Source organism: Nerophis ophidion, linkage group LG11 (assembly GCF_033978795.1).
Source record: "Nerophis ophidion isolate RoL-2023_Sa linkage group LG11, RoL_Noph_v1.0, whole genome shotgun sequence".
Lineage (NCBI taxonomy): Eukaryota > Metazoa > Chordata > Actinopteri > Syngnathiformes > Syngnathidae > Nerophis > Nerophis ophidion.
In genome coordinates, this window is record NC_084621.1 from 45862044 (window position 1) to 45880904 (window position 18861).

Genomic DNA, 18861 nt, shown 5'->3' on the forward strand with positions numbered 1-18861 from the left:
AATGGATGGATGGATGGATATCAGCAGGAATTGTAGTGCATACTTATAGTATTTATTTTGTCACGTGGAATGTTAGAAAAGGTTTGATCAAGTGAAATTAGTCAAAAAGTATATATATATATATATATATATTAGGGGTGTGGGGAAAAGCGATTCAGATACAAATCGCGATTCTCACGTTGTGCGATTCAGAATCGATTGTCATTTAAAAAAAAATCGATTTTTATTTTATTTTATTATTCATTTATTTTTAATTTTTTTTTATCAATCCAACAAAACATCCATCCATTTTCTACCGCTTATTCCCTTTTTGGGGTTGCGGGGGGTGCTGGCGCCTATCTCAGCTACGATCGGGCGGAAGGCGGGGTAGACCCTGGACAAGTCGCTACCTCATCACAGGGCCAACACAGATAGAAAGACAACATTCACACTCACATTCACACACTAGGGCCAATTTAGTGTTGCCAATCAACCTATCCCCAGGTGCATGTCTTTGGAAGTGGGAGGAAGCCGGAGTACCCGGAGGGAACCCACGCATTCACGAGGAGAACATGCAAACTCCACACAGAAAGATCCTGAGCCTGGGATTGAACCCAGGACCTTCGTATTGTGAGGCAGACGCACTAACCCCTCCTCCACCGTGAAGCTCTCCAACAAAACTATACACAGCAATACCATAACAATGCAATCCAATTCCAAAACCAAACCTGACCCAGCAACACTCAGAACTGCAATAAACAGAGCAATTGAGGAGACACAAACACGACACAGAACAAACCAAAAGTAGTGAAACAAAAATGAATATTATCAACAACAGTATCAATCTTAGTTATACTCTCAGCATAGCAGTGATTAAAAATCCCTCATTGACATTATCATTAGAAATTTATAAAAATAAAAAAAGAACAATAGTGTCACAGTGGCTTACACTTCCATCACATCTCATAAGCTTGACAACACACTGTGTCCAATGTTTTTACCAAGATAAAATAAGTCGTATATTTCGTTCATTTAATAGTTAAAACAAATTTACATTATTGCAATCAGTTGATAAAACATTGTCCTTTACAATTATAAAAGCTTTTAAAAAAAAATCTACTACTCTGCTAGCATGTCAGCAGACTGGGGTAGATCCTGCTGAAATCCTATGTATTGAATGAATACAGAATCGCTTTGAATCAGAAAAATATCGTTTTTGAATCGAGAATCGCGTTGAATCAAAAAAAACCCCCGATATATTATCGAATCGTGACCCCAAGAATTGATTATGTATCTAATCGTGGGACACCCAAAGATTCGCAGCCCTAGTTATGAACCAAATCGGTGACAAAGGACAGCCTGTAATCGTGTCCGACTTACTTATATATATATATATATATATATATATATATATATATATATATATATATTTGTGACAGAGCTTGGTCCGCATTTCCGGCAGTAAGTCGGAATTCTGTCCATAAAAGTTATGAACCCAATCGGTGACAAAGGACAGCCTGGAATCGTGTCCAACTTACTGCCGGAAATGCGGACCAAGCTATGACACAAATATATATATATTTGTGAAGACAGGAACTGCGTACCACTAGTGGTATGAGTACCACAGTTCGAGAATCACTGAGGCCACGGGGAAGACCCAGGACACGTTGGGAAGACTATGTCTCCCGGCTGGCCGGGGAACGCCTCAGGATTCCCCGGGAAGAGCTGGACGAAGTGGCTGGGGAGAGGAACGTCTGGGCTTCCCTGCTTAGGCTGCAGCCCCCGCGACCCGACCTCGGATAAGCGAAAGAAGATGGATGGATGGATGGTATTCAGTACCGTATTATGATGACTTGTATTGATTGGTATTGGAAAGGATTTACAGTAGTGCTGATAAGTTGATAAGTTCCTCAACTTCAAATTTACATTGATTGTGGATGGGAGAAAAAGTGCTCCTCTCCTTCCAATACCACATACAAGTGGTTGTTTTTTTTATCTTATTTCAGCTTCCATACTAGTTTGAATACTCTTTACGAGAAATACATTTGAGTTACCTCCATTGCTCGCTAGATGGTGTGCGCGAGTTTTCTGAGACCCTCATTTTGTTAGCACAGCACACAACACTTTTATTGTGAAGACAGGAACTGTGCAGTTGGGCTTTACGGTTTTGACAGCCGGTACGGAGATAGAAAGTGCTTCTCACGTTCATCTCACAAGATCCTCGCTTGACGTGTATGTCAATCAAGTAACGAATGTGTTTATGGTCGCTAATTTTAATACAAGAAACGATACACCCACTTTGCTTATTGGAGGATATTTAGATATTAACAGGCTATCCAGCTTTGCACAAATAAATATGCTGCAAGACTGCTTGTATTGTAGTTTATATCGGACATTTTGCATGAAAGTTTATATAGTCCCATACATTTTTGTTTTACTGATTTCCGACTATCCATTTTCTACCACTTGTCCCTTTCGGAGTGGCGGGGGGTGCTGGTCTCTGGACAAGTTGCCACCTCATCACAGGGCCAACACAAATAGACAGACAACATTCACACTCACATTAGGGACCATTTAGTGTTGCCAATCAGTGGGAGGAAGCCGGCGTACCCGAAGGGAACCCACGCAGTCACAGGGAGAACATGCAAACTCCACACAGAAAGATCCCGAGCCCAGGATCCCTGTTCCTCCGCTCTGCCCTGATATCGGACGAATATCTGATATCAATATTAGATTGATTCGCCTCCAAAGCAAATAGCCCATTTGACATTTATATTTATCTCCATCACACTGTACTACACTGGTGTAATCCTGAATATTCTTTAGTCACAAAGCGAAAAAGACAAATGTGCTTCTGTTTACTGTTCTGTTTCTTATTTAGGATTGGCCTTTTGATGATGGAGCGCCGCCCCCAAGTAAGCTCGTTGACGATTGGTTGAGTCTGCTGAAGAAGAAATTTCAGGAAGATCCAGGATGCTGTGTGGCAGTTCACTGCGTAGCAGGCCTTGGAAGGTTAGCGACCCATCAAACAACATGTTCACTCTTATGTCATCGGATCATGTTTGGTCATGATGGCAATTTTCACACTTTTAAGAATTCTCTTTGCTCAATTCCCTGAGAAGCAGCGTCTTCGAGTCATACCAAATACTATAAAAATGGGACCCATTACCTCCCTGCTTGGCACGCAGCATCAAGGATTAGAGTTGGGGGTTAAATCACCAACATTTATTCCCGAGCATGGCCACTCCTGCTGCTCACTGCTCCCCTCACCTCCCCGGGGGTGAACAACGGGATGGGTCAATTGCAGAGGACAAATTTCACCACACCTAGTGTGTTTGTGACAATCATTGGTACTTTAACTTTAAATTCTAAAGTGGGCATGTGTCTTTTGGCGAAAATGGCTATTCTTTTCCAAAATGTGTAACTCTGACAAAAAAAGACAGACCAGTGATTCTCAAACTTTTTTCCACCAAGTACCACCTCAGAAAACACTTGGCACTCCAAGTACCACCAAAATGACAAACATTAAAAGCCTACTGAAATTGGATTTTCTTATTTAAACGGGGATAGCAGGTTTATTCTATGTGTCATACTTGATCATTTCGCAATATTGCCATATTTTTGCTGAAAGGATTTAGTAGAGAACATCGACAATAAAGTTTGCAACTTTTGCCCGCTAATAGAAAAGCCCTGCCTTTACCGGAAGTATGTGCGCGTGACGTCACGAGTTGCAGGGCTCCACAAATATTCACATTTTTTTTAATGGGAGCCACCAGCTTTAAGAGCAATTTGGACCGAGAAAGCGACAATTTCCCCATTAATTTAGGATGAAAGATTTGTGAATTAGGATATTGATAGTGAAGGACTAGAAAAAAGAAAAAGAAAAAAAAAAGCGACTGCTCCGGGCGGCGGCAGTGTGAGCGTTTCAGATGTAATTAGACACATTTAGTAGGATAATTCTGGAAGATCCCTTATCTGCTTATTGTTTTAATAGTGTTTTAGTGAGATTTTAAAGATTGCAAAGACATACTTCGAGGTCGGATGGCTGCGGTGAACACGAAGGGTCTCAGAGAGAAGCAGAGGAGCCAAGCTCACAGCTGCCTTTTAAACAGCTGCTGCAGGACGACGAATAATCTAATGATTTCTCCGGTAAGATATATATCACAATTTCCCCATCCAAAATCATGCTGGTTGACGTAGAGAAAACATGTTCGCTTGACCGCTCCGCTTCACAACAAACAAAGAAACACCGGGTGTGTCTCGGTGCTAAAGACAGCTGCAATCCACCGCTTTCCACCAACAGCATTGTTCTTTATAGTCTCCATTATTAAATGAACAAATTGCAAAATATTAAGCAACACAGATGTCCAAAATACTGTGTAACTACGCCATGAACAGAGACGATTTTTAGCCGTGTTTGGTGCAGCGCTAATCTTTCCTTACAGTCCGTGACGTCACGCATACGCGTCATCATTACGCGACGTTTTTAACAAGAAACTTGCGGGAAATTTAAAATTGCAATTTAGTAAAGTAAAAAGGCTGTAATGGCATGTGTTGCAATGTTAATATTTCATCATTGATTTATAAACTAACAGAATGCGTGGTCGGTAGTAGTGGGTTTCAGTAGGCCTTTAAATTTCAGTAGCGCAGTAAGCCTAAAAAGTCTTTAAAACAAGGCAGCGGTCTTGTTAAACAAGCATATTTAATATATTTGGGGCACAACAACATAAAAAACACTTATTTATTTATTTAGTATTTATTTATTTATTTCGGCAATCTTCACATAAAACAAAGAACAACAACAACAAAAAAGAAAATAAAAAAAACACTCGTTTGACCAATGATTGAGCCGAAAGGGTGTAGGTTGAAGCAACGCTTATATAAACCTACCCCATCACAAGAAGAACAAGGTTCAAAATATATAAAATCTAAAACATGCTTCACTTATATTACTTTTTTTTTAAACAATATATAAGCAACATATATGTAGCACACGTCTCATATACACAGTTTAACATTTAAATCAAACATATACATTTGTACACTTATATATATATATATATATATATATATATATATATATATATGTATATATATATATATATATATATATATATATATATATATATATTATATACACAATTTATTTAAATTCCATATAAAGTGGTAATATATACATTTTAATATAACCTATATGTATAATTATGAAATCATAAATTGTATTTATATACATATTATATATTATTGTCTTTCTAAAACAATGTTTGCTCTTCTTTCTTATATTTACTAATGATAAATGATTTAAAAAGCTTTTTAAACTGGTTTATTTTGGTGCTGTGTTTTATTTCATTCTTTAAACAGTTCCATATTTTAACCCCTGCTATTGTTATACTCATTCGTTTCTGCGTTGTTCTACAATATTGGATCTTAAAAAGTAGTTCTCCTCTTAAATTATAATTCCCTTCTCTCTGTAAAAATCTTCTCTGTAACCCTGTTGGAAGTGAATCTTTACTTGCTTTATAAATCATTTGGGCAGTCTTGAGTTGGAGGAGATGTGGTAGTTTTAAATCAAATGTTTTTTATAAATAATCCATTAGTGTGTTCTCGGGGTCCTGTGTTATGTATCAGTCTGATGGCCCTTTTTTGCATTATGAATAGTGGTTGGATGTTCGTCCTGTATGTATTTCCCCAAACTTCTAGACAGTAACTCAAATATGGTCAAACAAGTGTACAATAAAGAGTGTGTAATGTTTTTTGATTAAGAATGTGCCTTGTTTTACCCAGGACAGCAATACTTCTCGCCAACTTCCCTTTGATGTATGTAATGTGTGACTTCCAGCAGATCCTGTGGACTTGAAAGAGTAACACTATGTTTGAATATTTGATTAAGTGAACCTTCGGCGTACCACTAGATGGAGACTGCGTACCACGAGTGGTATGCGTACCACAGTTTGAGAATCACTGAAATAGACCATAAACGTCATTATTTAATTGGCTGTAAAGCATGTATTGTAAATGACAAAAGAAACACTAATAAACAGGTATAGCCGGAAACTAAGGTTGTAGGGTTACCATGCTGGACTAGTCAGTCAGTGCTCTCCACCAGTAGACTTATAGAGCAGCTAGGGCATGTCCAGTCCACTTTTTAAAATTTTCAAGCCAGGACTTGCACTGTCGAGCTAGTATAGCCTCTTTTGGTGTAAAAATGATGCTCAGATGAAAGATTCCTTTAAAAAAGGAAGCACGGTTCATCAGCTAAAACATTTAATTGATGAACAGCCATCCATGGGTTCATTATTCTACGCGGTAGCGAGGCCCACATACGTGCAGTAGAAAAGGGATTCATATGGCCTCCTTCCTGGGTGGATCTTGCGTGAGAGGAATGTGGGGGGTTAATCATCTTGCAACAAAGTCTGCTGAAAACAATGGAAAGCGCCACTCGACATAGCAACTGACGCTGTGGTCCAAGTTGGAATACCACAAAACATATTTTAAGATATTTAACACTCTCCTGCTGTTTAGTGGCTTAAATGGCTAGTGCCCCCCCAATTTGTCACGTTTTATGTGTTAGGTATAAAGCGACCAATGGGGCCATATGAAACTCCTAGTATCATTGCAGTAGTGTAGCAGTGTCCAAAGTGAACATTTTTGTCTGGCAACACATTTTTATTGGCTTTCCGTATTTTCTGAAAATAAGATAATTTATAATGCGTTGTTTTACATATTTCAAAATGGCATTTGTCACCTATAACACAAAGCTAAAATGTTTTATTCAGGTAGCTTAGCATAGTACATTGGATTGGTTTTAGCATCTTTACCAAGGCTAAAGCAGAATTTTATTTTGAGACCCCTCTCTTGACAACATTTGTTTGTACAGTTGTAATAATGTGAAACGATTTTTATACTTTTTTTTTTTTTTAAATTCAACTTGGACATAATCAAATACTTGTTTTGTAATAAAACAAATTTGTAGGAAAGCAACTGTTCAATAATTATTTTTTAATTGGAAAATAACCAATTTACATAAATAAAACATACATTTGCTGGTCTTCCTGACCCATCACCTTCAATCTCAGGGTGATTGTTTACCAGCCCAGCACTTACGCCTGGCACCCCAGGGGACATTGCAAACCTTTTTGGTAACTTTTGCCACCATAGTCTTACCAGTAATGGAGCAGGAATGGGCTAGGAATTTGTATGTGGTAACATTTCATACAAAGCGCTTTGTCATTCATTGACATTTTACATGCGCTTCTTCATGCAAAATAGGGCCACCACAGACATTCGCACAAAATGTTCTAAAGTGTCCCCCAGCAAAGGTTTGAATAGCCTTGCATCACTGGATGATATACTGGATTTGGTGTAATTAAACTACTATAAAAATACGGTTCATTTGATGAAAAACACTGGGCCACCTGATCTGTGACAACCTCTGTACCAACAATTTTTTATACAACTGCAAGTTTCATGACCGTGTCATATTTTGTGTGTTTGTGGTGATAATTCTCATTAAAAACTAGCAAAATGAGCGATTGCGTTAATATATAAATTGTGCATGGATGGATTGTGTTACAATTATCAAAGAAAGATGTGTTTCCGACAGATATAATAACTTTGTGTCTACATGTGCACACAGGGCTCCTGTGCTGGTTGCGCTGGCTTTGATAGAGAGTGGGATGAAGTATGAAGATGCTATTCAGCTGATCCGACAGTTAGTATATTTTTCACTGATAATAGGACTGAAGTGATGTGTGGATAAATAAGATGGGAATCATATTTTATAACAGTGTGATTGGGAAACACTATAAATTGCTGTATTAATCTGAATATACAATGTTTTACCCTGAAAAAAATCTGGTAAAATGTGGGATGTTGAGATTTATAGGGACCAGCCCCCCGCCCCCGCAGCCCCAAAGGGAATAAGCAGTAGAAAATTATATATATATATATATATATATATAAGTAAACATTGATTGATTGATATATATATATATATATATATATATATATATATATACATATATATATATATATATATGTATATATATATATATATATATATATATATATATTTATGTATATATATACAAATCCTGTTTCCATATGAGTTGGGAATTTGTGTTAGATGTAAATATACACGGAATAAAATACTTTGCAAATCATTTTCAACCCATATTCAGGTGAATATGCTACAAAGACAACATATTTGATGTTCAAACTGATAAACCTTTTTTTTTTTTTCAAATAACCATTAACTTTAGAATTTGATGCCAGCAACACGTGACAAAGAAGTTGGGAAAGGTGGCAATACTGATAAAGTTGAGGAATGCTCATCAAACACTTCTTTGGAACATCCCACAGGTGTGCTGGCTAATTGGGAACAGTTGGGTGCCATGATTGGGTATAAAAGTAGCTTCCATGAAATGCTAAGTAATTAACAAAGAAGGACAGGGTGAGGGTCACCACTTTGTAAGCAAATTGTCGAACAGTTTCAGAACAACATTTCTTAACGAGCTATTGCAAAGAATTTTGGGATTTTACCAACTACAGTCCGTAAAATCATCAAAAGGCTCAGGAACACTTCATAAAACCACTGTCAGTAACTACAGTTGGTTGCTACATCCGTAAGTGCAAGTTAAAACTGTACTATGCAAAGCGAAAGCCATTCATCAACAACAATCTGGAACACCGTTGGCTTCACTGGGCCCGAGGTCATCTAAGATGGACTGATGCAAAGTGGAAAAGTGTTCTGTGGTCTGACGAGTACACATTTCAAATTATATTTGGAAACTGTGGACGTGGTGTCCTCCGGAACAAAGAGGAAGTTAACCATCCGTATTGTTATAGGCGCAAAATGTAAAAGGCAGTACGTGTGATGGTATGGGGGTGTATTAGTGCCCAAGGCATGGGTAACTTACACATCTGTGAAGGCATCATTAATGCTGAAAGGTACATACAGGTTTTGGAGCAACATATATTGTTGCAACAGCGTGGCTTCGTAGTAAAAGAGTGCGGCTCCTTTCCTGGCCCGCCTATAGTCCAGACATGTCTCCCATCAAAAATGTGTGCGCATTATGAAGCGTAAAATATAACAACAAGACTCCGGACTGTTGAACAACTTAAGCTGTACATCAAGCAAGAAAAGTAAAGAATTCCACTTTCAAAGCTTCAACAATTAGTTTCCTCAGTTCCCAAACGTTTATTGAGTGTTGTTAAAAGAAAATGTGATGTAACACAGTGGTGAACATGCCCTTTCCCAACTACTTTGGCACGTGTTGCAGCCATGAGATTCAAAGTTAATTATTTGCAAAAAAAAAATAAAGTTTATGAGTTAAATTAAATATCTTGTCTTTCTAGTGCATTCAATTGAATATGGGTTGAAAAGGATTTGCAAATAATTGTATTACGTTTATAATTACATCTAACAATATTTACCAACTCATATGAAAACGGGGTTTGTATATGCATGTATATATATGTATATATATATATATATATATATATATATATATATATATATGTATATATATATGTATATATATATACATATATATATATATATATATATATATATATATATATATATATATATATATATATATATATATATATATACATATAAATATATAACTGGACTTGAAAAAGAGGGCTTGTCTTAAATTTAAGGGTGTCTTATATACGGGTCTATAGAATAATTGTTTGTTGATGTAAAACATAGTTCAAATACAAAGGAACATCCAAAGTTGATCTAGACCTACAAAATTATTTCTGGCTTGTGCAAAATTTTGACAAAACTTAAAGTGGAATTATGGCAAACTTTCAGTAAATCAGGCCCCAAATGTACCAATTGAAACTTGTTGAAATTCCAACTACACTTTATTTAATCGGAATTTGAATTACAATTGCACTTGCTGTATGCAACATCAATTCAAATGCATTGAATTAAAGTGGAGACATTCTCAATCCAAGCCTGCTACATACTGCCTTTTACTGTACATTTATATAAAGGACATAATATTATTTTAATTTGTTTACGCAGGTTATTTGATATGAATTATTCCACATTTGACTTCCAGAATGTCAGGAATAGGAGATTGTTTTGTTTCATTTCAAAAATGTAACAATAACAAAATGCGGTGTGTTTCACAGGAAGCGGCGTGGCGCCATCAACAGTAAACAACTAACTTACCTGGAAAAATATCGGTCAAAGCAGCGACTGCGCTTCAAAGACTCTCACACACCAAAGAACAAGTGTTGCGTGATGTGAACACTCGCAAGCACAGAGACAATCGAAACATTGGGGATACTCCAAAAGAAGAACGCTCTCAGGAATACATCCATACAAGGCTTTAGCACCTTCACACATAATCAGCATAATCAGGCCTATCGTGGATAAATACTGTAGGCCTTAGCAACCCCCAAGAAATTCATGAATGCTTTTTTTCTAGACTTATTTCACTTTTCCCTGTTTGTAAAAACTTTGGGTCTTTAAACGAGTATTTTTTTTGCTCCATTAGATAGAACAGGGATAAGAGAATGGAAAAAAAAAAAAAGTCTGCTTGTTGAGGCTTTATGAGGTTGCTTAGTAACAAACGGGACAGTTCATTGGAGAAAGGCAGGTTCATCACACAGCATGTGACCACAAATGTTCATTTTGAACTCAATTATGTAAGGGCTGTTTTGTCCTACAGGATATATTACATCTGGTTGTATTTTACATATAATAGAATAATTTATTGACAGTTTAATTCTGCTCACAGTTGCCCAAATTTCGACAACTTTTAAAAACAAAGGCTGATTTTGTCCTATTATATCCTGATTTTTTTTGCATGTAACTTTGTCAATGATACACACGGTCCCTCCAAAGCCTTCTCTTTTGGTTTTCACAGCCAATGTTTTCTTTAACAAATATTGTGTTTACATTTCAGAATGGGGCAGCACGGTGGAACATGGGGTTAGTATATGTGCCTCACAATACGAAGGTCCTGGGTTCGATCTCTTTCTGTGTGGAGTTTGCATGTTCCCCCCGTGACTGCGTGGGTTCCCTCCGGGTACTCCGGCTTCCTCCCACCTCCAAAGACATTCACCTGGGGATAGGTTGATTGGCAACACTAAATGGGCCCTAGTGTGTGAATGTGAGTGTGAATGTTGTCTGTCTATCTGTGTTGGCCCTGTGATGAGGTGGCGACTAGTCCAGGGTGTACCCCGCCTTCCGCCCGAATGCAGCTGAGATAGGCTCCAGCACCCCCCGTGACCCTGAAAGGGACAAGGGGTAAAAAATGGATGGATGGATGGATGGCATTTCAAAATGTACATTTTGTTCTGAAATGATTTGTGGTATATGAAAAATTTGGGATAAGCAATAACCATACATTGTATATTATAAATATAAGATGTGGCCTAAATGTAAATATAAAGTAATATATGTGGCGCCATTGTCTCATGTGTCGTTCTTCCCTCGGCAGTGATCTGAAAACTGATAGGTCAATGCCACAATTGGCCCCAAGGTAAGTGGACTGTTAGAGCAAACATGTACATAAAGTCATCATTAGGCCCCTTTATCTGGATCCACGCCAATATGTAATAAACCAGATCATGCAACACCTAGTGTCAGTTCTTGCTATGCACAATCAAAGACAATTAACCACAGGGGCCAGAAAATCCTGCAAGTCAGAAACTATGCTAACACACCTTCCTGTGTTATATGCTGACAACTAATTGCTGTAATTTATCTAGTGAGGAATGTTATTAGAGGTTGTGTTGTGTTATTGTAACAGAAAACGGATTACAGCTGGAATGTGAAGATTCTGGAGCAGAGGCCACAGCCACAAGAAGATTTTAAGATTTTTTTGTCTTGAATGAATGATCTGAACCTAAAAAACTAAATGAATTGTAAACTGACTAAAATATCAGCTAAAATATAAAATTAATTAATGAATGAAAGTGAAACATTTTAATAATTTGTTCAAAAAACAAATTGTTTTCAGCCTGAAAATGTGTACTTATTTTTATATTGAATAGTATACACTTATGTATTTTCGAAAATTCAACAAGAATACTTATTTTTTTGATGTACTGACGTATTTCTTAAAATTCAACATGAAAATTTAGTTCAAAACTTTTGGCCCTAATTTAGCTTTATAAGCAATTGCCTCATAAACTTAAACATAAATGTAAACATCCACACAGAGAGGGACAAGCGGTATAAAATGGATGGATGGATAGTAAAGATGGTTTTGTGTACTGGTCTGTGGTCACTTGGTAGGAAGTCAAAAGTAGAATTTGTCAAAAAAGATCGAATTTAGTGGAAATATTTTTAAGTGTTCAACATCACACGTTAGAAGAGTGCTTCGCAACATTCTCTCTTTTTTTTTTTAACAAAATCACTGATTACTGCTCACTGCAGATTCTATGAGAGCCAACAAACATAATAAAACATCACTTACTGTACAATGTCTGCTGTCATTCGGATGCTGACTGCTAGGATGTTCATATATTGTAGTTTAAATGAAGAAGGAGTCCTCGCGAAGAAAACAGTGGTGGAACCAGGATTCTTTTTGTGTCGTTCTCGCCATTCCCAAGTCTAAATTGGTTCTCGAAGGAAGCGAGGAAGCAGCTAATCAGTCAATTATGTCAACATTGGCGCACAAGCTTGTGATCATTGCGCCACCATAAATAGTTTGTGTGGGTTAGCCCTTATAATAACAATATCACTAATACTTGGTTAATATTTAAGTCACAAAATGTAAATGGAGTATTGTCGGTGTTTTTTGGATGTTTTTATTGGGTTCTATAAGCGGAATAGAGGACGTCTGACAACAAGTTAATGCGTGTGCAGGTGTTACGTTCGTAATTATGTCTTTTCGTTCGAGAAGATAGGATATACGGTACTTTGTAAAACACTTTTTCGTTTTTGTTTTTTTTTTGTCAAAAATACAAAATATGCAATATTTTTCCCTAAAATATTTTTCCAAATGTAATATTTGGAGCCTTGAATTGGTTAATAATTCATGACAATATTGTGTTTGATTCATCAGTATTGTTTGAGCAATGACAGTTAAAAAGAAACTCATAAAAATTATAAAAACACGTCATATATATCAATATTTATTATTTTTACTTGTAATGCTTTAATCTCTAGATCAACGTCATCCTCTATCTTAAGCAACGGCAGTTTCAGAGTAAAAAAACACTTGCATGTGTCAATATTGAAACATTTACTGGTAATATTTGACCTGTTTGCATTTTTATTCAAATTTCTATGTTTATTTTTTTGTAATAGTGTTTTTAATTAAAAAAATTAGTCGCAGGCCTCAAATGGCCCTTGTGCCGCACTTTGGACACCCCCGGTCTAGTAACTTGTTGTGCACTTATTGGTTGACTTTTGCAATGTGTATCTAAAAGTAAATAATTGAAATACAAAAAACAAGTTGCAATGTCAGACTGTTTCCTAAAAAACTTCATTGATTTTTAATTAACATTATCCTAACTGGATAAATAAAGTGTAAAAATAAGTTCACCACTGTGATATTAAAAACAATGTTCTGATGATGAATAATAATAAATGGCTTCACAACAACAACAACAACAACAAAAATTAAAAAAAAACCTTTGTTAAATACATTGTAGTTGCTCTTTAGGCATCTGTGTAAATGTTACAGACACCGATTAGTAACTGTACCTTGTTTGTCTTTTATCTTGAAGCTTGATACGCTTTTACAGCAACACTGTGGGTTTATATCATCAATACATACAGTCTGATCCAATCGAGCACTGACAACTCGCTCTACTACACCACAGCCCTAATTTCCAAGATAGGTTCAACATCTTTTGACCTATTTCCCAAAATACATTCAATTTACTCTAGCTTCTAAACACCAAACAAATGGGATTTTAATCCAACTATTAGAATGTTCAATAAAGCATTGTTTTAATGAACAAGTGACTTATTTTTAAACATCTCAAAGCTTATTTGTTTCAGTTTCCGTTTCAGTTTATTATCACATACATCCAGTTGTTTCATTACAGCACGTACAAAAAGGAGTAGGAAAAAGCTGAATTTATTTAATTCCTTTTCATACCATAGCAATTTCATCCTATTTTCTTGTTCTCGGTAACGTACCAGTGAACAATATAAATAAATAACAAACGAATAATATACAATAGTGAGTAAAAAAATATTAAATACATACATTATCTTTGTCTCAATGAAAAAAAAAATAAAAAAGGGTTCTAGATATTCATCATAATTCTTGTTCTGTGAACACCTGTAGTTTGAACAGTCTCTTACACTGAATCATGTTGGTACTTTGTTTGATTTATTTTGGTTAATCCATTCCATAATTTAATTCCCTCAACACACTTCTCCTTTGTGGAGGCTGTTTTTTCGCCACAGGGATTCAGTGTGGCAGAAGATGAACAAGGTCGTGATCAGAGCATCCAAGAGGGGGCAGGGAGTTGGGTTTGGGGACTGTTTGTGCTTCTTTGACATTAGCATACAGCAAGTCCAAAGTTTTACTGTCCCTTGTGTGGCACTTCACATAATGTGTGAAGGCGGGCAGGGTGGCAGAAAGAGTGGCATGATTAAAGTCACCAGACATAAGGAGAAGGGCTTGATATTTGTGTTATATATAATAAAACAATATTTTACCACATGGGTAAATCAAATGTATTCATTAATTAATCTACAATAGTCGAAAATGTTGGATATATTATTGAAACATTTGTCTTAATGGGCCTGAATGTATTTTGAATTACAAACCCCGTTTCCATATGAGTTGGGAAATTGTGTTAGATGTAAATATAAACGGAATACAATGATTTGCAAATCCTTTTCAACCCATATTCAATTGAATGCACTACAAAGACAAGGTATTTTATGTTCAAACGCATCACTTTATTATTTTTGCAAATAATAATTAACTTCATGGCTGCAACATGTGCCGAAGTAGTTGGGAAAGGGCATGTTCACCACTGTGTTACATCATCTTTTCTTTTAACAATACTCAATAAACCAGCCACAATTAAGTGTATTTCCGGGGCCAGAGCACCTGACATTGAAGCTAATCTTAGGGAGATAACTCGCAACAGGCCTAGTAAACACTAATCGCACCACTAGTTATGCGAACATAGTTGTACACGTTGGCTCCAATGACACTAGGATGAGACAGTCAGAGATTACAAAGAGAAACATAGCCAGGACTTGTGATCTCGCTAGAAACATGTCCAGGCAATGAGTAATTGTCTCTGGCCCCCTGCCTGCGAGAGGCAATGATGAGAGATATAGCAGATTAGTCTTGCTTAATAAGTGACTGGCTAGCTTCTGTAGACAACAGGGACTAACGTATATTGATAATTGGCCCTCTTTCTGGGGCAAACCTGGCTTGCTGATGAGAGACGGCCTTTACCCTAACCGGGAAGGCGCTATCACCTTGTCTAGGAACATAGATTTCAGTTTAAGTCACACTTCACTAACTGCACTAGAGCAATTCCGGCCACAGGCAATTATAGAGCCTGCGCGTCTGGGTGAGGAGTGAGTTAAGTTAGAACTAGGCAGCGCCAGGCTGGATAATCCTTGCACACATAGCAATTCTCTTAGAATAATACACAACTCACATCATTTTTTTTCTGCCATAACTGTGTTAGAGTTGGACATGCGTTCTACTGAGGTGGCAAATTATGATGCGTTCAGTTTATCGCAGCACCAAGCAAACAATCTAAAGATTTCCGTCATATCAATTCCTAGATATGGTCGTAATTATTTTAAGTGCACTACGCATAATAAACGCAACATTATTAATATTGCTACTACGGATAATTTGATTAAAAACACCTTAAAACAGCCCACTACCTATAATATGGGCTTTTTAAACATAAGATCATTGTCTCCCAAAACGTTATTAGTTAATGAGGTCATTAGAGACAACAATCTTAACGTCACCGGTCTCAGCGAAACCTGGCTTAAACCAGACAACTTTTTTGCGCTAAATGAGGCATCTCCTCCTAACTACACAAATGCGCATATTGCCCGTCCCCTTAAAAGGGGCGGGGGTGTCGCACCAATATACAACGAAAACTTTAACCTTAGTCCTAACCTAAATAATAAATATCAATCGTTTGAGGTGCTTAATATGAGGTCTGTCACACCGCTGCCTCTATACCTGGCTGTTATCTACCACCCCCAAGGGCCCTACTCGGACTTTATCAGTGAATTCTCAGAGTTCGTTGCTGATCTAGTGATGCACATCGATAATATAATTATAATGGTGGACTTTAATATCCATATGAATACCCCATCGGACCCACCGTGCGTGGCGCTCCAGACTATAATTGATAGCTGTGGTCTTACACAAATAATAAATGAACCCACACATCGCAACGGTAATACGATAGACCTAGTGCTTGTCAGGGGTATCACTGTTTCCAAAGTTATGATACTCCTGTATACTAAGGTAATGTCCGATCATTACCTTATAAAATTCCAAGTTCAGACCCATGTTCAGCAAGCTAATAATAATAATAACTGCTATAGCAGCTGCAACATTAATGCTGCCACAACGACGACTCTTGCTGGCCTACTGCCCTCGGTAATGGCACCATTCCCAAAATGTGTGGGCTCTATTGATAACATCACCAACAACTTTAATGACGCCCTGCACGAAACCATTGATAGTACAGCACCGCTGAAGTTAAAAAAGGCTCCAAAAAGGCGTACCCCATGGTTTACAGAAGAAACTAGAGGGGGGGGACACAGGTCCGGTGGCCATGGATGAAGTACTGGCTGTCCAGAGTCGGGACCCAGGATGGACCGCTCGCCTGTGTATTTGATGAGGACATCTTTGCGCTGCTGATCCCCCTCCGCTAGGGATGGTTTCCTGCTGGCTCCACTTTGGACAGGACTCTCGCTACTATATTGGATCCACTTTGGACTGGACTCTCCCCATTATGTAAGATCCACTATGGATTGGACTTTCACAATATCATGGGGAGGGGGAGGGGGGAGGGGGGTTGCCCACATATGAGGTCCTCTCCAAGGTTTTTCATAGTCATAATCATTGTCACTGTCACCGAAGTCCCACTGGGGTGAGTTTTTCCTTGCCCTTATGTGGGCTCTACCGAGGATGCCGTGGTGGTTTGTGCAGCCCTTTGAGACACTTGTGATTTAGGGCTATATAAATAAACATTGATTGATTGATTGATTGATTGATTGATTGATTGATTGAATAAACGTTTGGGAACTGAGGAAACTAATTGTTGAAGCTTTGAAAGTGGAACTCTTTCCCATTCAGTCGTTCAACAGTCCGGGGTCTCCGCTGTCGTATTTTACGCTTCATAATGTGCCACACATTTTCAATGGGAGACAGGTCTTGACTGCAGGCAGGCCAGGAAAGTACCCGCACTCTTTTACTATGAAACCATGCTGTTGTAACACGTGGCTTGGCATTGTCTTGCTGAAATAAGCAGGGACGTCCATGATAACGTTGCTTGGATGACAACATATGTTGCTATAAAACTTGTATGGACCATTCAGCATTAATGGTGCTTTCACAGATGTGTAAGTTACCCATGCCTTAGGCACTAATACACCCCCACACCATCACAGATGCTGGCTTTTGAACTTTGCGCCTATAACAATCTGGATGGTTATTTTCCTCTTTGTTCCCGAGGACACCACGTCCACAGTTTCCAAAAATGATTTGAAATGTGGACTCATCAGACCACAGAACACTTTTCCACTTTGCATCAGTCCATCATAGATGAGCTCGGGCCCAGCAAAGCCAGCGGCATTCTTGGTGTTGTTGATTAATGCGTTTTCTTTTTGCATAGCAGAGTTTTAACTTGCTCTTACAGATTTAGCAACCAACTGTAGTAACTGACAGTGGTTTTATGAAGTGTTCCTGAGCCCATGTAGTGATATCCTTTACACACTGATGTCAGTTTTTGATGCAGTACCGCCTGAGGGATCAAAGGTCTGTACTTGAACTTTTTGATGATTTTACGGGCCGTAGATGGTAAACTCCGTAAATTCATTGCAATAGCTCGTTGAGAAATGTTCTTCTAAAATTGTTCGACAATTTGTTTTCAAATTAGTGACCCTCGCCCCATTCCTTCTTTGAGAATTACTTAGCATTTCATGGAAGCTGGTTTTATACCCAATCATGGCACCCGCATGTTCCCAATTAGCCTACACACCTGTGGGATGTTCCAAATAAGTGTTTCATGAGTATTTCTCAACTTTATCAGTATTTATTGCCACCTTTCCCAACTTCTTTGTCACGTGTTGCTGGCATCAATTTCTAAAGTTAATGATTATTTGCAAAAAAAAAAATGTTTACTTGTTTGAACATCAAATACCGTATTTCCTTGAATTGCCGCCGGGGCGCTAATTCATTTAAAACCTCACTCCTGCGCTTACCAAAGGCATGCGGTAATTAAAAGTAAGCATGCGCTAATTATTTTAAAACTTATTCTCACTCCGGCACTTACCAAAGGCATGCAGTAGAAATTTGAGTGTGATGTAAGCTTGGACCTTAAATCCTACTGAATATAATATTCTTCCCTTTATGCGATTTTAAATTACCGGCATTGAAATCAGCCTCCTCCATTTTGAAAATGATGACAGGGGAAGTGTCACTTTTAGACGTCACAAGTTTGACCCGGTGTTAATACTAAGTATGCGCTAATTATTTTGCGAAGCGAGTTTGACTCGGCAATAATTCAAGGCAGGCGCATACTATATGACCTGCGGCAATTCAAGGAAATACAGTATGTTGCCTTTTTAGCATATTCAACTGAATATGGGTTGAAAATTGTTTGCTAATCATTGTATTCCATTTATATTTACATTTAACACAATTTCCCAACTCATATGGAAACGGGGTT

The 18861-nt window shown here is 37.6% G+C and overlaps 1 protein-coding gene across 2 annotated transcripts in view; it reads left to right on the plus strand.

The window, feature by feature from the left end:
• LOC133562189 (protein tyrosine phosphatase type IVA 3) overlaps positions 1 to 11409 on the plus strand; it is a 38511-nt gene extending 27102 nt beyond the window's left edge. For both annotated transcript variants that reach the window (XM_061916144.1, XM_061916143.1), the window contains exons 5-7: positions 2861 to 2991; positions 7616 to 7690; positions 10129 to 11409. In XM_061916144.1, the coding sequence (XP_061772128.1) occupies positions 2861 to 2991; positions 7616 to 7690; positions 10129 to 10246 (324 nt within the window). In that variant the 3' untranslated portion in view covers positions 10247 to 11409. The remainder of the gene's footprint in view (positions 1 to 2860; positions 2992 to 7615; positions 7691 to 10128) is intronic.
• Positions 11410 to 18861: the final 7452 nt, after the last annotated feature.